At 39.2% G+C, this 23723-nt stretch overlaps 1 protein-coding gene across 1 annotated transcript in view; it reads right to left on the bottom strand.

The window, feature by feature from the left end:
• LOC134866345 (collagen alpha-1(XI) chain-like) overlaps positions 1–23723 on the bottom strand; it is a 78255-nt gene that overhangs the window by 49657 nt on the left and 4875 nt on the right. The window contains exons 2-11 of the mRNA XM_063886459.1: positions 22192–22356; positions 19689–19902; positions 18241–18403; positions 9303–9431; positions 5861–5950; positions 5488–5580; positions 3508–3807; positions 2318–2383; positions 1340–1381; positions 908–970 (exon numbers count right to left, since the gene is read on the bottom strand). Coding sequence (XP_063742529.1) covers positions 908–970; positions 1340–1381; positions 2318–2383; positions 3508–3807; positions 5488–5580; positions 5861–5950; positions 9303–9431; positions 18241–18403; positions 19689–19902; positions 22192–22356 — 1325 coding nt within the window. The remainder of the gene's footprint in view (positions 1–907; positions 971–1339; positions 1382–2317; positions 2384–3507; positions 3808–5487; positions 5581–5860; positions 5951–9302; positions 9432–18240; positions 18404–19688; positions 19903–22191; positions 22357–23723) is intronic.

Below are 23723 nucleotides of genomic sequence, written 5' to 3'. Positions count from 1 at the left end.
GAGGGAGACGGTGATCATGAGAGAAATGAGCCGATCAAACGCCGAGTCCTGGCGGATACTTCGCAACGGAAAACCACAAGACCACAGCAACGAGTCACTTCTAATGCCTCTGTCAACCCTCAGCAAGACTGATTCTCATGGGAGGAAATGAAGGGGAGGGGGGGACTGTTCTGATCACTCTAACCCTGTGGAACAATAAGCCTTTTGTACAGGCAATGTCTGGCTGTCACACCGGAGGGAGGTGTGTAACGGTATTTTTTTATAGGCTGGTAATTAAAGGGTTAACCTCCAGAGACAGAATAGACTTGCTAAAAGGGTGATGAAAGTGGGGGTGCAGGGCAATCATCACATTGGTGAATAACAAGCTGAGATCCAGTCCTTTGGAGGCACTTATTCTGTGTCATCCAATCAATCAAATAAACGAGTGGAATCCCACGCTGCTGGGAAAAAATAGTTTGAGAAACTTCTACTCATTTTATAGCAAGGTCCTTGATGTTCTCACAAGTCCTGCAGTATACCGACGCAGCTGTTTCTCAGTTTTCTTAGTTGGTATATTGACAGTTTATGGGCATCTCATTTCGCTGCACCACTTTTTGCTTATCCCCCCTACTGCGACAGGGCTAAGCTGTATCCAATTGTATTATTCATTCCATGGCTTTGAGAGCTAACTTCACAGATTTCCAATAAAAGAGAAGGCAAGACGAATTGCTTTAAAGGTTTACATATTTGTGTCAATTATATAACAAAAGATGTGTTCTGGATGCCATAAATCCTATCTGAATTCTAATTTATGTGTGCACATGTATTCTTCTTCTATCAAAATATAATACGTTTTCAAATCAAATTTTTCATGATAAGCAGAAAGACAGAAACTGTAATCAGCTGTGAAATAAGTCAGTCTACTCACCCTCTCACCATGATCTCCTAGGGGACCTGGAGGACCCTGCAATCCTGGGGTACCAGGAACACCCTGAGACCACACACATAGACACACATACACTTTAGCATATTATATCCCAAACTGCTGGTAACCAGCATTCCCACCACCAGCAGTGTATCAAGTACTTCGCATGCATAGGCCAATAGCGACAGAGGGTTCAGAGAGAAATAAGCCTCAATATAAAATAGACCCCAACCCTCCCCTGCTTTCACTTTGCTCACTCTCAGAGACACACATGTACACACCACCACGCAAAAATACACATTTTGACTGTCTCTCCCAACTCAAGCTTCACTGGCGATCAGGGCTGATGCTCTTTCCATAAAGACATTTTTTCCCTCTCTAGCTGTTCTCCATCTGTGGAAGGCAGACAGGAGTGTGCGAGAACGTGATACTCACTGCTTGGCCGGGGGCTCCTTGGGGTCCTTCCACAAGCATCCCCTGAAAAAGGAAAAAGTGGATACAGTAGCATTATAGGGGCAGCCTGTAAATCCACAGGCAATGGAGAATTTTGGGAAAATTAAAGTCAGAGAATGCTTTGGGTTTGAGGTTAAGGAGTTTACATATAGCTACAAGCGCAAGACGTCAACAGTGCCTCAGCTATCTGATGTTCTTTTCTATAATACATGCGTGTTGTCAAAGACTTGGACGGGAGCCTAAGGTGGTACAGATGGCAGGGGAGGAGAGACGATAACTGCAGCTTCTATTTCCGTCAATGTTTAGCCTGTAGTGGTAAATTGTATAGGATGGCTCTATAAATAACATATGTACTGCATTTTGTGTAGACAGAGGTTGTTTGTCTATGACCAAGGATTTGTGTTGGATCTCATCAGAATGGAAGTCTTAGTTGTGCAAGTGCTTAAGGAAAATAGAGCTGGAAAGTTCACTAAGTCAAAACATACATACATATGGATGTAAATATATATTTTAGGGGTTTCTGTTCTTCTACAGATTAAAGAGAACACACATTTCCTAGAAAATATGCAAGAGAATCTCACTTTGGACTTTTATGGAAGTATAAATCATTGTGAGCAACTGTTGGAGAGTATCAATGGAACATAAAATCCAGACAACAGTCATTTTGAAATATGGCACTTACTGTAACTGAACAGTTTGTTGGCTAGATCAGCAGCCAAAAGAAGCAGCACACAGAACAATAGATATATTTCTGCTAGCCTGATAGCATGTAGCAATTAGCGAGACAGACAGACAGACAGACAGACAGACAGACAGACAGACAGACAGACAGACAGACAGACAGACAGACAGACAGACAGACAGACAGACAGACAGACAGACAGACAGACAGACAGATGACTTTCAACATTTGATTGTTAGCGTTAGCTGCTCAGAAGGAAATGATAGATCTTGACTTACTGGCTCAATGACGGCAGGTTCACCCTTCTCTCCTTTTTCTCCCAGGTAACTTTGACCTCCACCAAGCTACAGACAAGAGGGACCATGTGAGCATTTTAGACAGTAACAGTCCAGACAATAATAACTAAATGTGGAGCAATGAAGGTCTAAAAGCCAAAAATAGAAATACTGAGAGAGCAGCTTATGCTGTGTCTGGTCTCCTCTTTTTGTCAAACTTATTTAAAATACAAATGACTGCTTACTTCATAAAGTGTGCTTCATGCTTTCAAGGATTTAGGAAGGCTATTTTTTTCTCCTGCTGGAAAGATACACCTCAAGAATCATTTTGCAAGAAGCTATAATTTAGGGTTTTGGGTTGACTATTTATTAAGATTCCTTAAAACCAGGAACTGAGCAAAAGACCCCAACTGTGCACAACTGCAGAGGTCGTTACCTGACACTATCCATACAATGACTTCACAGGATAAGAATTCCCAAACCACCTAAAGCAGCGTGTCCAGGAACCACATGAATGTACAGTTTAGCCTAAAAAGGACACTTTTATGAGAAAGTCATAGACTAGGGCTGCGGTGTGCTGAGTTTGAAGAGTGGAGGACACTAATAGAGTGGTTCAGATTAACTGAAGGCAGACGGATCTAAAGCCAACATCCAGACAGGGACCGTGTCACTTCCTGCCTCTGAGAATCTGGATCCTGAGGCACGGAAGGGGGCTGGACACGAGCCACATTAGACACTGGCTCAGCAAAGATTTCTGTCTGGTTTTTAGATGTTGATCTGGATGGATTTGATGAAATTCACATGCACAAAGACTGTTTGTCATGAGGTATTTCAAACAGATCATTGGCGTGATAATCCGGGAGGAGCAAGTCCTTGATAGACAGCAAAGGTCACTGAGTCCAAAGGTTATGGAGGGCGTGTCTGCGCTGACAGATGGGTTGACATCTGTTTATCTGCAGGAGACTTGGATAGACAATGTGTGTGTTTGTACACACTGTTGTATTTGTATTTGGTGAATGTGCATGCACAATGCTCTAAGCTATAACATGATACCTTTAGAAATAACAAACAAAAAGGGCACCAAAAACACGCTCTCAAAACAAATGCCACCAAAAACTTCTAAATTTTTCCACATTCCTGACTGACCACCACCTCCCCCTCCCACGAACACTGCTCCCCACTCCGGCACTTACATTGCTCTCTCGGATGTCCTGCTCCGCTGGAACACCAGGACCGAACTCATCCTCATATGTTGCGGGTGTAGGATCAGCTTTAGCGGTGCCATAATCGCCATAATCATTATAGTCGTACGGCTTCTCTACAACCTCCTTGTGGTCATATTCCTTCAGGTCGTATTCCTTAAATTCATAGGCATCAGTTTCTGCTTTCACATTGGGGTCCAATGGAGCAGGGGTTTCTGCCACAGCGGTGGGGTCCACTCCGACCTGTTCCACACCGGTGATGTAATCATCCACTATCTCCCCTTCATAGGTCTGGGATTGATACAGGCATCGCAGAGAAGGGCAGGGGTTGGTAAGATAGGAGGGAACATAAAAAGACTGGTTAGTGAAATGAATGTACAGCTTCAATGATCACATGGTTTCATGGTAAGATTTAAAGGCTAATCATTAGTATTTACCATTTAAGTGCACATAAATTGGACGTATTTTCAACTTAGTTGTGCACACATCCATATACTTGATTTGGACAGACCGTAAAGTCAACATATATGAAACTCAAGTCCACATATGTTTTGTCAATCAGGCACTGTTATTCACATTAACATCTGTAATCAAATGTTATATTTCTTTCTGCAAGGCAACAGGAATGGGAGATGTCCCAAACGAATGACACATTGATGTTTTTAAAAGGAAACAGTAAAATATGGTAGACTTCCATATGCAGAAGAAAAACTGTAAAAATATGCATGCCTTCAAATAGCAATAGGAAAGCCTAGTGAGGTAGTTTTAATAGTAAAATCCTAAAACTTCAGCCATGAGTTTATATTTCTAAGAATCTGTGTTTGCAGAGTCAGGACAGGAACAATTTGACTTTGATTTACAGGCATTGATTTCTCAACCAGACTGTACAAATCGTGTTGAAACATGTCAAACAAATGCATCACTAGACATCCAGTATTGATATGGTCTGAAAGGGGAAGCGTGAGAAAATATGCTCAATCAAAGGTGCTTTTGAAAGCATCTGTTTCGCAGTAGAAAGCTGTTTTAAAAAAGCTTTTATTATTTTGTTAATATCATTATTGGAGCAGCTTGATGGATGTAAAAGTAAATCAATTGCAAAATAATCCCTAATTGTTTTTGATTACACTGTGCATTTATAGTATGAACAAAAAAGTAGATCCCACAATCTAGCCATCTAACCAAGGCTAAATCTAGGTGAGGCTCGATCAGAAATAAAACCCAACTGTATAGATTGGTGGTAATATTGCAAGGTTCAGGACATCAGCTATAAATAGAAAACACTACTGCATCAAACCTATATTAAAAGCATTTTATAAATTGTAGGTCTAAAGGTAAAATGCCCCCTATGATGTAGTCTTCACGTTGTCCAGTCCTCAGTAATCAGACACGTGTTCCAACATGTAAAACTGAATGAATCAGCGTTATCCACCTCAAGGTACATCACAATGCATTTGGCTGGTGAGCACACAGCCTCATTGTAGTACTTTAAACCCAGAATGTTCTTCATTATGTTGTGTTTTATGTGATGGTTAAGCACACATTAAAACAGGATCTGCCAAATACAGGATATGGGGGAAACATAGGGGATGCGTCTGTGTACTGATTTTCCTTTGGTTCATTAATTAACAACGTTTTCCTGCTTCCGTCTTTATCCCAACCCTGTTTGATGGGGGCTGTTTCTCATTGAAATCAAGGAGTAGAGTGAGCAGTTTGATCTGACCGCGTTGGATTTAAACCTCCAGTGATGATCATAAAAAGCTGTTTTGTTGTTCGTGATAACCGAGCAGTTTAATTGACATTTCCCTTAGAAATCTAATGAGATAAACAGGTTTCTGGATGTTAAAATCAATAATGCATAGATATATTTTCAACATGGTGGTGTTCCAAATCTGAAAAATGTCAAAAATATGAATTATTCTGCATTAAAATACCAATTGAGGTTGTGAAAAATGCACATATTTAAAAAGTTACCTCGCCAGTGGTCTCAGTGGGGGTTTCAGGCTGATTTCCATCTACTGTGGAGTAGTCATACTCCCCCGTGTAGTAGTCTCCACCCACATTTGTCTGAATTCAAGCAAGAACAACACAGAGGGAAAGCATTACATACCATACATTAATGTCAGTTCCTATGCAAGTACCATGTGTACACTGATCTATATTGTGTACACAACTTGAATATTCTCTATACATATGGGGTGCAAAGTGTTACAACAGACATGATATCTTGTAATTGAAAGTTAAGGGTAGAGGAGAGAATTAAGAGAGTTAAGAGGTCAACAAGAAGTGAGTGTGTTTGTTTTGCATGATGACAGCCATGAAAACTGTATCTGTGTTTTAGTGTTACCTCAGCCTTGACATCTTGAGTTGGGGCAGGGTCAGTGGTTACTGCTCCTTCACTGTAGTCATACAACTCACCATAATCATAGTTAGTGTACTGTAAGAGAAAAGGAATCAGGGGCAATCAATTAATTAGTGCAATCATGTAAATAAGACGGCACAATGTCTTAAGAGACATGTTGCACATTATTTACATGGCATATCAATATTTTTTGTCAGCAAGCTATTTAGGAAATAACATGTTCAAATGAAATACAAGAAATTTCACATCCATATTAGAAAACTGGAACTTGTTTTATATGGATGACAGAGGCAATTCTTGTTTGTTTTTTCACCCAAACCCCAGAGCTTTGTTTGACCCTGTTGAAACATTCATGACCATAACCAAGCAAACAGCAATTAAGATTCTTGTTTGCGTCGACAGGATGTTAGACGGTTAATGTGATGCCAGTGAAAACGTATCTCCCTCTAACCCCTTAAATTTGGATGCCAAGAATGCCCCTGGGTTTCATTAATGGGCCTTTTAAAAGAGAAACCCTTAACTGTCCTGACTCATCGCATGCTGCTTAATTATGGGTATCATGGATAGTACAGTAGCGGGGGGTAAAACCACTTTTAATCCATTCTCTGTAAAAGCAACATGTGTTAAAAAAATATTTTTAGATTTCCGAAGAAGAGACCTCACTTTCTGGGAAGCCTAGGACTGTTGCGTGGGAACAAAGATCAGTTTAACTTTTTACAATGCTGTGCTGAAAAGCACCAAGCTAAAGCACCCTTACAGTAGGGTTAAAATTGTAGAATTAAAACATACGGTAAGCAGTTGTGGTAGGAAAGAAAGAAAACCCATTCCTTCACACACATTTAGTTATCCCAATACAAATGACTGATGGAGCCTTCGGGAACACGGTAACAGCTTTCTTTTCTCCCATGGTCTAACCACTTCTCAACAAGAAAACTCATTAATCCTTGCTTTGTTCATTCATAGGCAAGAATGCACTATTGTGTTCAGTTTTATGTATTCTGGTATAATGTTTGTTCATGTTTTTTTGTATTGAGTATTCATACATATTATTTTAGAAAGGCATTAGCAGTATTTACTAATCACTTGTTTTACTAGGTCTTTGGTGTACCACTGTACTCTCTTGTTGGTTATGTAATGTTTAAGACATTGATTGATCTATTGTTGGGGACAATAAAGTATATCTTATCAATTTATATTTACGTTTGATAATCATTAATCTAGAATTGACACACTTATATGAGGGGAAATACGATCATTCAATAGCTTGTTCTACCTACTTCTAGCCTTTATGCTAAGCCAGGAATTTTACCCTTGGCAACAGCATTTGAAACTATTACTTTAAAAGATATTACTTCATATGTGTTGATTGTTATTTCTGGGCACACTGCCTATAAGTAATATCATTTTATATAATTGTATGTCCCTTTAGCCCAATGTCAAAAACGTAAGACACCTCTCCTATACGTTATGCTAACACTGTGAAATGGCGAAGTAGATTAAGTTAACAGACCAGCCCCTAAAATGCATCACTCTATCAGCACAGGAATAAATATTAGTCCCTGGACAGCTGCTGAGCTCATACAAATAATACACGATGCACGGCCTGCTGCAATGTTGGCCTGGCCTCCATTCAGTGGCCCGGAGAGAGTGAGGGAGGTCACACAAGAGAGAAACCTTGGCCAGAACAACTAGATTGACTGAGAGCAGAGAAGGAGTGGGTCAGGGAAAAAGATAGAAAAGGATAGAGAGCGGAAGAAGGATTTATAATGATTGATGGTGTTGGAGTGCTTGGCTGAGTTGAAGGCCTTCACCACAGCTTGGATGAAAGGCGTAAATACTGAAGTGGGCTCATAAAAAAAAGCTCCCCCTCCTCCTCTAGCATCTATCCCTCTTCCTCTTTCAACCCAGCTGCGGACATGCGGCTGACGACAGCAATGGCGGCGTGCTGCAGGTCAAGGAGCATCTTCAGAGGTTAAGGTCAAACCTATGCTGAGCTTTTGTAGAATTGTAATGGTTCAGTTTCTAAGTTGTGGAGGAGGAAATCAATTCTTTAATATACCGAACTGGAATGTAGGAAAAACATTCCTGTTATAACTGATTTACAATGTCCCTGAAACCAAACTGCTCCCTGCTGTCTATTTACAATTGACAAGCTCCTTGTCTTGGAGCTGAAGAGTAACTTGATGATGAAGCAATATTTTCCAGGACGCGGTACCCGCTGTACAGCCAACATTTTCAAATAGAGAAGCAGCTCCTGATTTTTTTTTTTTTCTCAAACCAAAGATCTAAAGTCTACTTTTCCAGGTACTGGGATTCGAGCTGGGGAAGGAAAAGCTTAAATTTCCCTGGGAGTCTGGGCAGAGCCTGCAGAACTCGTTAGTGATATAAATCACGGGGCCACTCAAAAGTGGGCTCAGACTTCGTGGCAGGGAAAAGGGAAAAGTTTCCAGTGTGAGCTCATCAGTTATTTGGTGAAACACTGAAGGAAAATGTCAGCCGACAAAAAAGTTTGAACTGTCAAAATAACAGAAATATAAATGGAGAAAGACACATGAGGCCCTAACACAAAGAACTGTCTGTATTCAAATCAGGAGAGCTGGCTGAAGAGGCGACAAGTGAAGTTTTCAGAGCCAGCTGTAATAAATTAGAATTTTAGAAGATGTGTAAAACTCAACAGTGTATTTTGATTTGTCAGCATTTTCCCAAGTAAAACGAAGACCGGAGAAGGAGACATATTAGAGTTGAAATAGAAACGTATACAAGTCTGTCTCTGTCAAAGCACTTCTGCCTGGAGGAATGTTTGTAAAATGTTTTAAGACGGTATAATTAGCTGGAGAATGTTGGTGCTTGTTGTGTATTTCTGGGAGACTGAACATTCACTGGATTGAACCAGAGAAAATGTTATCTACTATTAGTCACAGATTACTGTACTAGCAGAAGCGTTTAAGCGAAAGAGGTTTGAATGTGGGGGTGGGGGAAACTTGATGAGTATCTCCAATGACCCGTACAGTCAACCATAATTCTTCTCTCTGTTCCTCAAAGCATCACATGTCTTACTTTTCTCAACCCTCAAACAATCCCAAATTCTTTTAAAATCAAACTGAAATTAAAATGTTCTTTATCTAATATTCCAAAAAGAAGAAAATTGGTTTTCCCTTTTTGCTGCCATGACTTGACAGCCAAGTTGGAAGGCCTCTTTGCAAATTCCTGCTATCATTCTTAGTAAATCTCAAACTCCAGCTCCTTTATTTCCCCCCTCTGTGTTTCACTCCTTCTCTATGCTTTTACACCCTCTCTCCCTCCCTCCCTCCCTTCCTCCCCCCTCCTCTCTCCCATTTCTCCTTTCCTTCTTCCCTCCCTCCCGACAGTTTCTCCTCCCATCCAATCTCTACTCCTAAATCCATCTCGCCCTCCTCCAGACACTGACCTCTTCCTCGGGTTCCTGAGCCTGGGGGGTGTCGTGGTGGTTGGGGGTTTCACAGTCAGGGCTGTAGTGTTCACAGTAGTCATAGGCGGCTCTGGGGTCTGCCACTATCAGCAGCTGCTGGATGTCACCCTGGAGGAGAAGAAGAAGAAGAAGAAAAAAAGCAACATGTCAGCCAGAAGTCCTGTCAACAAATTTGACTGACTATAGAGTCCTGAATTTGGAAGTATTTCCATGGTAAATTCCCATGTCAGCTTTCTTTTATTTTTAGTGTTTTTAACATAAAACCACTATAAGTTTATGTTATGACCATCAATCCTAATTTTTTCAACTAAGGTTCCAGTGGAATTTGGCAAATGGCTCCAAATACTACAAAACAGAGGAGCCTAAGCCACTGTTTCTGTTGAGGAGTAGCCAGTCCCAGTCACACATAAGAGCTGTAGACAACACAGAAAATATTGCAATTGGGAACCCAAAAGTGATTGGACTCACACTTCTGAGTGTACTCTAAGGTTTCTACAAATGGTCATTTTTATGTCCATTCGCTGATAGCGACACACAAACTCAACAGGATCTTAAACTCTGTGATACAATAGACCACATGTCAACATACACATCCTTTTGGATCACAATGAATTGGTATTTTTGTTACACAGTTGTTACTCAAATTGAATTTCCTTCCCATCCTAACCATGGAAGTGGTCCATCTGCCAAGCAGCTAACATTGTATGCGAAGAATATTACCTTTTTTTTTTTCTTCCATGATGACAAATAGAAACCAAATGGTACTATGCACCTATTCCTCCTCGCTTGACTACCAAAGCTTTGCACGATGTGGTGATAATAAAAACAGTAAGGCAGATTGTGTATAATACAAGAGGCAGTAGTCTCTTGAGTATTAATTACATTTAACATTATGGAATAAATTAAGGCTTCAGGCGAGACTTTAAAAAAGGACCATTGTTCAGACCCCCACTCAGTCGTCAGTGTCAGCTAGTCTCCTTACAGAGCAGATAAATAACCAAGGTTTGTACTTATCTGAGGCAGTCTGTTTTTCATGAGCGTTTGGAAAAGGAAATTAGATCCTTGCTCACAACCCTTCCATCAGCCAAAAGCTCTTTTTTCCATGATCGTCTCCTATGGAATTTCTAAACCTGGACTTTCTATGCATCTGATGTGAGGAATGTTATCTATACCCATCAACCATATGAGCAACTCAGGTGACGTTTTTCAAAAAGTCCACCTGGTGTAAGTAACACAACGGACAAATTAATTGGCAACATAAGTGTAGTGTTAAAGAGAAAGAAGGCACGGTCAGGGTGGCCCCTAAAGAGGAAGCACATACATGCAGATTGCATTAAATTACAGGAGGCGACATCTGTACAAGCTTAGACCCCTGGAACACATTATTCCCCGGCCCTGTGTTCCCATCATACAATTCCAAAGGTTATTGAACAACCCAAACAACAACCAGAAAGTTACATTTTACTCATGGACTAATGCAGGTGTGCGGAGTTCATCTTCTTATATTACGTGTTATATAAATGAGCTACAATTGCTTATCACCCACTTGCACGTCAACCATCCATGGAGAAAATCCATACATATTTTTTGTATTCATGTCCCAGTATAACCTGTATATCCTTTACCATCCCCCAGTCTCTCTGAAGTATTAGGGTGGAGTAGTATATAGGGCCTTGGGTGTAATTTGTAGCTCACATTTCATCCAAAAAGAGAGCCAGGTTTATAGTTTGGGAGATTTCCATAATTGCACAAAGTAAAGTTTTAATTGTAAAAATGTAGAATAATTAAAATAAATAAATAGATTCTCTTATTCTCCTGATCACCCACAACCACCTTAAATGAAATAACAATGAGCAGCAGTGTCCTAAATCAAACACGTGCGACCAAAGGTTTGTCAGTTTGATTCCCAGACTGCAGGATTAATGCCCAACTGTAGCGAATGGATTAAACTGTGGTTGCTCTGGGCAGATTCCAGGTGTGCATGTAGAGGAGGGCGTTTCTGCAAAGGAGAGATTTATTGCTTATTGAACTTTAGTGCTTATTGAACTAAAGCTCAGTGAAAAAAGGTGGGAAAATACGCTGCTCACAAGAGTTCACCCTGCCCATTTGTTAACCTCCTACTACAACTAAAACTACAATGACAAATAAGAAGGTCTCTGATTAATAAGAATCATTCAGCCACTGCACGTTCCTCAAGTTTAACACAAACGGATCCAGACTCAAAACCAGAAACAGTTAAAGACACATTGCATTTGGCTAGATCTCTGTCTGTCTTCTCCAGTCTTCCTATGCGAGGCGCTTGTAACTTTATATATTTGGTGGGAAAATAAAGTTACACAGACAAAAATGCATTTACTACAGCAAGAAAACAAAAATGTGGGGAGGATCTGGCTAAAAACAACAGGGCTTGCCAGGAGACCACACACACTTTGGCCCATTCATAAGATCAGAGAGTGATTCATTCTCCCTTTTTACTTTTACCCTTCGTCTTCATCTTGGTATTTTTGTTGATGTTACTGTCTGGATTGCCTTGCACATCTCTCTGGCATCTGTTGAGATTCCTCCTCAGAGAGGCAGGAATGATCTAAAGCAATGCATTGGCTCTTCTCAGAGCTGGCACACTCACAATGGGATAAATCATCCTACACTACAATCGATCTATTAACGGGTCTGGATATAATGTGCACGTGGGTGTAAATACAACGACCCTCAACACATGTTAACCTTGACTGTAACAACAACCATTCGACGGGGAAAAAAAGTACATAAAAGGAGAAATGATGAGACTGACTGATCAAAGAGACAAGACTTGAATCATCACTAAACCCCTCCCTGTGTGTACAACCATCAGATTATGTTTGGGTTTATTTGTGTTGAAAACAATCACACCACTGTTTCTCCTCAAGCTTTTCACATCTGATTTTGAGCTACAAAATGTAAAACAGCAAACAGACACACTTTATTTCTCTGGGCTCTGTGTCCTTGGCTGTGAAGAGTATCCGTCCAGACACACAACCAACCCCCACTAGGGAAGTCAATTAAGGGAAACAACTGGCAGATGGATAACTCCTTAATAGTGGGCAGTATTAAAGCCCTCAGCAGACCATGAAATTTGTCCTTGGCATTGTATTTTTAAAAGAACGTCAAATATCAGACTGAATGCCGCACAGAGGTGTGTGTGGATTGTGATCAAGGGAGATGTAGACATCTGATTGTGAGCACACATTGCCTCATCCCTGAGGATACCGCACATGGCTGACTTGAAACAGCAAAACACTACTTTGATTAGATGCAGATAGCTCATGCTGATGACAGACGGCACAGGGTTTTCCCATCATGCTTTTGTTGGACTAATATGAAGGCACAAACAAAGAAGTAGTTTGTTTTTGTCTGCACAAAATTGATACCAGACCTGATTGAAAAATGTTTTTAACATTGTCAATTTCTAGTGGGATACCAACCTCAATGCATAGTCCCGCCCCCTCCCAATCTCCCAGCCACAACCAAAACCGTACGATATTTGCCTTGGAATGAGCCTTACTGGCAGACCGTTTTCCCAAATGGCAACACAATACTGCTTCTTTGGCTGCAGTAGACAAGACCAAAAACCATCCATGCACCTACTTTAACCATCGTTTTACACATGTTCTTTCAGCCATGTATGATTTAACGCTGTGACGAAGTGCTCCCTGAAAGGCTTATGAAATGCAGCAACCGTAAAACTGGTGGGACAAATCAGCAGTTCCCTGAAAAAAATACCATATTTGTTTTCGGCTTGAAACCAAAAGACATCCAAATCAGAACAATGTGTGAATACACTAGTTTAGTTTTTGATGATCTGCAAATTTTAATTGTGTTTTCTAGTTATTTCTAGTTCTATATTATATATTTGACTTTTAAATGTTTGATTGTACCAATAAAATCCCTCACAGACATTAAAAGACATTATCTTGAGCTCTGGGAAATTAAACTGGGACCTTTTTCTGAGATTTTATAGACAAAAACAATAGTTAAGAAAGTGCTTTTCACTTTCATCACCAAACAAAGGTAATCCAACTTTACAGTCCTTCACCACATTATTACATAATGATACGCAGTTTCCACTAAATCCTTCAGAACAACGTGTAAGTACGTAATTAGCTGTTTGAAATGTTGCTGTCTGTGGCCAGGTGCAGCAGGTCACTTTGCCTGCAGGGAACAGCTGGGGGTTATTAATGCACCTGGAACACACATTTGGAAATATGCCCAAGGCATCTGCAGTCTGACCCAATAAAAAAACACAAATGCACAGAGGCAGTGAAAAAAGGGTGCAACGATCCCAAATTACACACTTGATTAATTATTACTGTACAGTATTTGCAGTCTGACCCAATTGTAGTATTTAAGAGTTAAAGATGTGACTTAAGGTGTATATTTACCTCCTTTTTTTCCAGTAATACTGGATCTGATGATCAACAGACTTTGCTGTAAAATCCTGAAGCTATTTTCTATAAAAACCACTATAACCCGCCTGTCACACTGAACCATCATCAGCCAGATGTGGCTGGATTCGAGGCCAAGTGAAATACAGCCGCCTAAATCAACAGTCTATTGCCGATATTACTCTTTTGTGGAGTATCTTTAGTAGCCATCATTTTTTATTCTGTATTTTCTTAATTTTATCATCAAAATACCTACTTTTCAAAATGATGGGAGTGGAGCACACATTTTTGTAAGAATAAAATAAACAGATGGAATTTCAAAATTGCACAAATGGAACAATTACACAGGGAGCAGAGAAGAGGAAAACGAATAACACTCCTGATTCATCCACATTTTTTTAATAAAAACCAGCCTTTGTGGTCAGCACAAGGATACAGTTTCTTTTAAAGAGCTGGAGGCATACAAGTGTCTTGCACCCTTTGAATATTAAAACGTTTCGTCTGCCAGGAGCTCACAAAACTGTCTGTCTGTCTGTCTGTCTGTCTGCCCTTTCTTTACTTCTCTCTCTCGGTCTCCTTTTCCTGGCTGTTTTTTTTTCCATCAGCCAAAGAGTTTTTAAGAAGCACCTTGAGTGCATTACCTCGTGGTTGTGCTGGGACCATTGAGAGGGGGGTTACATCACAAGGGACAAGGAGGTCAGGTACAGGTTCAATTTGACAAAGATACTCTTCTGTGTCTTCATATAAATGCATGATTACAAATATCAAAATCTGAGGGCATTCCAAATAACAGCAACCCTTAACATAGTCCACTTGTCTGCTCAATGGACTAAATCACTTATTGTAGGGAGATAAATATTGGTTAAAATGGGATTCTTATTAACGTCTAGGATCTTAACAATGTATTATTTATTGTCCTGGCCTCTTTAATATGCATTATGAAATCTACCTGTGCTTCTATTTTAATGTGTACCTTTATATTTTCTCTGATACTGCTGTACTGTCCCAATCAAAAGATAAAGTGTCAGAAAAAATGGACTGCAACACTATCACAACTTCATACAACCATGAATTAATTACTATATTCCTATAACACAATCCCTAAGAATAACATGTTTTTCCTGGAGGGAGGAAAAGTGACTGAGGCAGACTGTTTCTCTTTCTGCCAACTCAACCATAAACAATGATTCACTTTCAGGCAGAGCCCATCAGAGCCTTGTTGGATTCCTTTGCCAAATGTCCTGCTTGAGGGACAGTATTTTGGAACAATCTTCTATGCAGTAATGACAGACACATAAACAAACTATCTTCGCCTCCTCACAGACACAGACTCATTCATGTGCACATCTGAAATAACACACAAGAAACACACACTCTGTCTTACGGGCAAAAACTACAACCCCACCCTATCCCTTAAAGTCTGAGGAATTGATTTGCATAAAAATGGGGAATGATTGAAATATTGTGTGGCTATTATTTAAAAGGAAAAAAAAGCAGAAGAAAGGGGAAAAAGGATTGGAGCTCTGGTCAGTGAGCATATCTTTTAAACAGCTGTGCAATCGGAGCCAATCCTAAGCACACTCACACACTGATCATATTTTCCCCCAGCTTTCGCTCTCCCCTGTGCTTCCAACTTTGACACCTGCTTATGCAATCTACTGCAGTAAGGTAGCCATGTGCTTAGCGCTCACAGCAGTCTGAGAGAGAGAGCTCACAGCAAACCTCAGTAACTAAAGTGGAGGATGGCTCCAAAGCTTGGCATGCTATACTTTATCTATTTTCTCAATGCTCTAAATCATGCATTATAAAAAGGATTGGACAAAGACAGGAAATGCTTGCCTTTTGTTGGATCCATTGTCTAAGGTAAATGTAGGTATAGGTCATGAAATACTAATGTTGAATATGAACTTATTTATAAGTAGATTACATAAATGGGTTTGAGATGGTCAGGGTTAGGGAAGGGTGTTATTTAAGATATCAGCTTCCAATCTTTGCCTATAGCTACAGGGGTATCATAATAACACATCAGAGGATCATCTTATAGGATTTATCCTCTTGGCATCACGAGTGACCATATAAAAAGTCATTGTTATTTTAAAATATGTCAGAGGAAGTTCAGGGATTAACTACATCATTGGGACCTATCCTGAGACTATACTAATGATACCTATTTAAAGAAATGTCTTCGGGTAATAGGTTCATTGTTCCTTTTACTGACAGATACTGTATATGAAGATCAATAGCACATGTTAAACATAAATACATTACATATAAGACCTTGGAAGAACTGGACTCAGTCACATGATTGTGGGGGTGTTTCTAATTTTTCCATTGTATTTATCTACAGTAGATATTGCAGCCACTCTGATCCAAGTTTCCATAGCCTCCAAGGTTTACTGATTGTAGAATATAAAAGCTGAAGAATGATTGCCAAAGTATAATTCCATGGAAACAAATCCGACCCCAACACATGGCTTACATCTACCTTACAGACTTGTTTTTATGTATAGAAATTAATAGAAAATACCTTTATGGCCAGTAAGATTTGTTTGAAATAAGCAGTGTGTCTTTAAGTAGCCAGTTTGAAACCAATCAAAGTTTATCAAACCTGAAGTGGAAATAATTACAGGTTATGATTGCTGCATTTATATATAGGCCGCTTCAACAATGCCTTTGTGTGATACACTAATATAAGCCACCTTGTATCATAAAAAACAACCTTAGAACAAAGCAAAATAGTTTTTTTCTCCAGGTTTGGAATGAACAACAAATGACAAATTACTCTGTAATTCAAGAACCATTACTGTAATATATGTTCAAACAAAGACCACTCACAAGAGGCAAATGGCCGGCCTTAAATAAGCATTTCAAAATAGAAAAAGTGCTAAGCTACTTTAATCCTCTCAATTACCTTAATTACATTTCCACCCCCAATCACTGTGGCTTTCACACTTATGTTATTTACAGTTGGTAATGATATAAAACTAATTCACTATGGTTGGGCCTATTGTACTTTTTAAAATTGTGTTGACGTATCTATATGTTTAACCTCTATTCCTTGCAATGTAATCTTCTTGCCAAAAACCTATCACTGAAGAAGGGTGGATTAGCAGTTTCATGTGGCTCCTGGTGGAAGTTCATCTCTGAGCTGGAGGCAAACTTTTGCAGGCTGTTCTACTTAGCTAGCATTCCACATGCACACATCAAAGAGAGGATATTGTTTTCGGAAATAGCATCGAGCTAACAGTTTCCACTCAGCGCATAGGTTCCTGAGCTAAACCTGGCAGCTAGGACCTCCAGTAATCGTAGATGGATTCACAGTTATTGAGGTTATAATATAAAATCATCTCACTAATAGTGTCAAAATGTATGAATCTCAAATAACACAATGCCTAATATTTACCTAAAGTCCATAAGACCTCAATCTGCCTTTTAATAAGTCAATATTCAAACAATCCAAACCAATGTTGAGAGCAAGAAAAACACTTTGAACAACATTTTCCACAGATTGTGCCCGTACTTGCAGAGTATAAATGCCAATATTGTTGTTCTGGCCAATGAAATTCACCACTCACTTTATGCACAAGTAAATGAAAGCCAAATACAATGTCTGGCCTTAAAGTGCTTGGACTTAAGGAGACACTAAAGTTGTCTATTTTCACAATGGAAAATGAGATTCATTGAGTGTAAGATTCAGAATATTCTTTCAAGTACATCCACTCATTCATGCTTGACCCGAATGGAAAAATCACTGACATCTACAGTAGGTAGGGTTTCCCTGAAAACATAATCACTTCAGTTTACTGTTGAATGTTTGCATTATATTAGGGAAAAACTCTTCTGTGGAGACGATGGAGACATTTTGAAGCAAGCTCTTGCCACAGATATCCGATCAGAGGTGATTTTATTTCTTATGTCTTATTGAAGTCAAATCCACTACTAAAGATACTAATGACTATAATGTGACTATTGGCATTGAAGTCATGTGCATGAGCCTATTTGGGGATTTTATAAACATCTAAAGGTTTTTGAGAAGCAATCTTATTCACTTTCTTGGCAACATTAAGATGAGAAGATAGCAACCACTCTCATATCTGGGCATTAACTACAGTATGTAGCTGGAGCTAGAAGTTGCCTAGCTTGGGTTAGCATTAAGGCTGGATTGGTAGTAGTGCTTTTTAATAAGCAAAACATATCCCTACCAACACATTTGAAATATGACGTGGCAACTACATCTTTAATATGAACAGAAACATAAATGGAAAACTTACAAGTAGTGTAACTTCTAGGTAACTTCTAGTCTTTGGCTCTAACTTATTAATTACAGCCCTAAAATGAGAGTGACAGCCTTCTTCTTAAGTAACTCTTCAAGAAAAAGCAAAGAAAAACTTATCACATAATGTTAAACCATTCCTTTTAACCAATTAACACCCCAATCACATCCAAACACAGCTAGATAAATCAAGGTAGAACTGGATTCAAAATGGCCGCCTTACCTCAAAGACTTCCTCATCCAGGATTCTGGTGCCGAACACAGTGATGCCTTCTGTGTTGATGACGGCCTGGTCGCTTCTGCCGAGGGGCCTGGTCACCTTCTTCTTGCAGTCCACAATGATGGTGACACTCTTTCTCTCCACGCTGATGGCTACACGATGCCATCTGTGCAGCAGGGGAGCAAAGTGGGGGGTTAGAAATACAAACAAAATGCTCTGGCACCTCCTTTCCTTTCAAGAAAATTGCCACAGCCTGTGTTTAGAAGAATAGGGACATTTTGATAAATTGTTCTTGCTGAGAGTTCAAAGAGAAGATCATTGCCACTGCTGTTTTTGTACACAAAATATAAAGCTAAAGACTTTGGCCGATTAACTCAGCTTAGCCTAAAGTTGAGACTGGGAGCAGCTAAAAATATTGTCTCTAAAGCTCAATAATTACGATTTTGTCTTGTTAAACAATAAACAGATGTTCATCAAGTAAAATAGTTGCAGAAAATAAACCTCCAGTACTATATTTTATGATTAATAAAGGCTAAATATATCTGCCAACTGCTTTAATAGTGAACTCATGGTTGCTGGTAGGCTGTTGTTAGTGGTTTTTTTTAGAGCCAGATAAGCAAATAAGTGTAATTTGCTAAATGTAGGACTCATTTTTTAAATGTCCATTGGTTCCACACCTTTAAGTATGTAGGAAAATAAATAGATTCAGTAAAGTATGTCAAAGAGAATAAGGAAAAGCCTGAACAAACCCAAAGAATAAATACCAATATCTCAGATATCATGTGTTGTGTCACAAATACAGAGACAGTTTTGGAAATGTACAATACTGAAGGCTACATACTGTATAGCAGTTATTATTGTGATGTTTATTCTTCATACAATCTTAATGCAGACAAACAGCACTGCATGGGATCATGTCTGCTAGCAGTTGGGAAAATGATTGATCGCAACTTCTAAAAAGGATTTGTTTTAGAGTCACTGGGCAGCCATGCAATTTATGAAGATCCTGCCCATTATGCCATATCAGTATACAACTGCTGCAAATAATCTGGATAACAAAAGACTGTCATCTAATTGCTGCCAGCAATTTACTTGCCATTACTGTCTGACTTGTTCCATATGGCTTTAATGACTGAACAAACATAAGATGATAATAAATCTTTTGAGCTGTTTAGCAAGCTAGGAGAGTTAATGATGCTCTGAATGCTTGAGAAAGAAATCTGTTGAGCATATTGGTTTTGTTTAGCATTAAATTATTTCTATAAATGTGTATAAATCTCTCAAGATGGGCATCAAAAGGTGCTGTTTTGCTCTGAAGCCAATGAAACAAGCTTCAAGCTTGATTGATATTTTACATTTAAGCCTGAAAATGCAAGCAAAGATCAAGGGGATGTAAAAATCTACAACCCACATCTGACCCAACGTGTTCAAGCCCTCAAACAGTCACTTACTTTCCGTCAGCCAGGTTGATGGAGCGGAACAGGGGGTACTCCTCTGAGGCAGGCTTGCCATTCTGGTCCTCGTACAGGAAGATGGGGGAACGGCCCACCTCCACGCCGAGCTGCTGGATGCCTTGCTGGTTGTAAAGCGACAGCAAGAAGGACTGGAGGCCAGCCTTTGGCTTGATGGTAAACAGGATGGAGAAATCTTCTGGGAAAACTCCTCCTGAAAGTTAAACAATCAACAGGCATTTAGTTTGGTATGTCAGTAAAACATACTTAGTTACAAAATCTGGGTAACTGCACATTTTTGGCAGAGGGTTTTACAGCACTGCTCTGCTTCAGATTCATACAATTACACATATGAAAACATCCCAGTATAACCACAGCATTCTCATTCTCAAAATCTAATTAAATAGCTCTTGGAAATTAGCTCAGGACTTTTTACTTAAGTTCAGAGGAAGTTGCAGAGAAGGTTTGCAGACTACCTACCTCCCTACTTACTAGCTCTAACAAAAAGTTAAACATTTAGAGTAAAAGGCACATTCTTGCTGAGATTAGATGAGAAGATATTTAACACTCTATTACAGAATTCAGTAGGAAAATAATGCAGTCTCCATTTCACCTTACATCCTGTCATTTACTAATCTATCCTCCTCTAATGTCAATACAGGGGCAATTGTATTGTAATGACTAAATTGAATAATGGCAAGTTTATTAGTGTTCTCTCCTCACATTAAACCCAAACGTCTAGACAACTGGACCTGGAGCAGTGCTTATTAAGGAAGCTAAAAGAGACCTTGGCATCCCCTGAAAGGACTTAATGTTAGTGATGTAGCCACAATAATTTTACAAGGGCCGTAAACACTCAAACAAATGTCATATTTTCTAAACCATAATAGCTGGGTTCAATGACAAAATAACTAATCCTGATCAAATAAAAGTCCAATTATTCTGACTGAGGACATTTTCACACCTCCAACGCTGCACCTTTCAAACTTCGGTATAGTTATTCCGTTCCGTTACTGAAAGTGTTGGTGTGTGGACAGTTTTTGCCAAAAATCACAGAAATTAAGTTGTAATACCTCACAATGTTCGGTTTTTATTCTGTTACTTTAAGCATATTGAAAAAACATAGTGCTCACACTGGAAAAATGTGTTTTCAGCGGCAATACACTAATAAAATACTATTGCATATACATTTTTGCCAAGTTAGCTTTGAGTAAGTGAGCAGTTGGGGGCTCTTTCTATATCTTGACCCATTAATAAGAAGCAGGCCTCTGGTGAGCTTAATCTTTTATATTATAATACATTGTATAGTATGTTTAAAAGCAGCATGTTTAATATTGCAGCTTAAGAAAAGGCATCTGGCAGGTTGGGAAATTGACAAATGTATCCGTCACCGGCTCATTTGTTTTCTACGGTCATTAGTAAAGACAGAGGTGTTGTCTCCTATAGTTCATTATTACATTTTCAGATGAGCTAATGAGAAGCAATGAGTGTAAGAAAGTAGCACACCAAATGGTTACACAGTTGAATAGCTTTTGTGTTTCTCTGATTGGACTCATTCCAAATAAAATAAATATGGCTTTATTTCTCACAAAACAGCCGGGCAGCAGACTGCCTTGGCATGAAATCCCTGCTAGATTGCACTGAATTACCCAAACAATGCATACTGCAGTCTGCCAGCAATCAAACTTGAGGACAGATAGTTTATTGACAGGATCAGTTCACAAGGCATCAAAGGAAACAGTCCTCTCATTGATTTGAGGCAATAAATTGTGTATTTTCCCAAAATATCAAACAACAAAAATCAGAAATCTGCTTGAATCATATGTTTACATGACATACACCATGTGTTGAGGGACTCTCATTGCTCTACATCTTTTAGGCAATAATTTCTGAACGTCTGCAGTGCATTTTAAAAACCGGTGTAAGTCGTTATGGGTTTCATTACAGTCACTCATGTGTTGCTATTTTATTGTGAAATTGTAATTTCTTTAAGCTGTTTCTATTTTGGCATTAAGTTGTTCATGACAGTAAACATAAGCATGTGTTTAATTTCAATCCATTTGTTTGTGTGGGCATAACATTTCTAGCTTAAGAGATGGCAAAATCTGTCATTATCCATTATTCTTTCCACTAACTGTCCCAAATTTATATAATTCATAATATTCCCATCAGATGTGGTTAGTTATATTCAGTGCTAAACTAAACTAAGATGGTGAACATGGTAAACATTATATCTGCTTAACATTAGCATCTTCGTATTGCATACGTTAGCATTTAGCTTAAAGCACTGCTGTGCATAAGTAAACCATCAAAAAGGCATGGCTGCAGACTTAGTAAAGTTGCATTGTTCTTTTTAAAATGATATGGAGCAAGTGTTGCTGCATTTGTAAGGTTTTCTCTGCAAAAGTATACCCAACTATCAGATAAATTGGTTGAAATTCTCAACCTAGTTCAGCTTCAGAGTAAATGCCTGTGATCCATTGGAGGTTGGGAGTGAGGTTACCTGGGAAGAGCTGTTTGGTTGGAGCACTGATCTGAGCCTGTTTTCCCACTCTGTAAGCAATGTCGGGTTTGGATCCTCTCCGGACCGTGCAGAAGCCTGGTGTTTTCCGTACTCCTTCAGGAGAGCTCTGGAAGTCTAGAGCCTTCAGGACATCTACTGGTTCAGCTGAGGAGAGAAATAACAAAAAATGTTTACATTACCCACAGATACTTGGAGAGCAAGCACTTCATAACATGTCAATAGAAAAAAGCTATTTTGGGAATGCATCTGTCCAAAGGGCTAGCTCGGTTTTCCCCGTTCTAGTAGGTCACTCATAGCTTTGGTCCTGCCTGAAAAAAAATGTATTAATTGATGGGTTTTTGTAAAAGAGAAGAGTGTTGATGCTGTATGATTTTCCCAATCATAGGCTTGAAAATGTGATCTTTTTAAATAGTCAACTGTTTAATGTTGAAGTAAATTCTCAGTCTACTGGAAACACACACATTTCATCATATGCGCAAAAAAAAGAACATTTATATGACAACTAAATTAACCTTAGCTACGTTACGCTACAACAATATAAACTGAACTCATTTGATTTAATAAGCATCTACAATAAGGCATTATTAGTGTACATGTTGTAAAAGCTGCATGTAATTTGACAGTGCACTGTAAGCATATTTCAGCAGTTCACAGAAAACCTAATGGGTCCTGGCATTTTGATGATAAGTCAACATTTACACCAATTACACCCCTTGTTTCTTGGCCAAATCTGTCAGTAAGACCAATTGTCCAATTTATGAGCTACCTTGTCAGAGGACCAGTAAAAAGGTTGGTAACCATTCAGCAAACATAAGCAGCCCACTCCTCAGCTCCACTATTACCCCCACAGCCAAAAGTCATAGTAACTATGGGATGATAAAACTTGTAGCTGCTGATCACTGGGTCTTTCTGAATAAGGAGAACGCCGAGGGGGGGCAGCTTTACAAGCCTCTTACCTCTACTAAACTCTCTTCTATCAATGAACCTGGTGCTCTGTGTCTGACTGCTGTGCTTTGCAGTAATAAACACCATTTCTTATTTACCCTTTTTTCTCTAGTTGTTTATGTTCTCTTAAGTCTCTATCTCTCCCATTCCCCATGGCACAGTTACAATGTGATAATGGGGAATTAAAAAAACCTTATAAGTAAGGTTTAAATGCTAGTGTGTTAACAGGGGTGTTGACCTACAGCACAACTATACTTATGATTCACACGTCTGACTGGGGCGCCTAAAAAAACGCAGTAAGACGAGCTTGAAAAATATTCTGGTATTCTGGTTTGAGTGATGATCCTACATTAAGTAATTACCTGTCTGTACTTGGCATCGTTAATTCAAGTAAAGCATTCATTATAAAATACAAATAAACAAATGATATTGCAACATGGGTCTCATGTTTATTCACAACTAGTTTCTTTATTTAGGAGCTGTTTTCCATATTCTGTTGGTTTTTTTTGTAATGATCTTACTAATATTCATACTCAGTGGGACATCTTACAGCGAAAGAAAAATCT

Source organism: Eleginops maclovinus, chromosome 6, assembly GCF_036324505.1.
Source record: "Eleginops maclovinus isolate JMC-PN-2008 ecotype Puerto Natales chromosome 6, JC_Emac_rtc_rv5, whole genome shotgun sequence".
Classification (NCBI taxonomy): domain Eukaryota; kingdom Metazoa; phylum Chordata; class Actinopteri; order Perciformes; family Eleginopidae; genus Eleginops; species Eleginops maclovinus.
The sequence above is the reverse complement of the archived record's forward strand: the minus strand, read 5'-3'. Positions and strand labels throughout refer to the sequence as shown.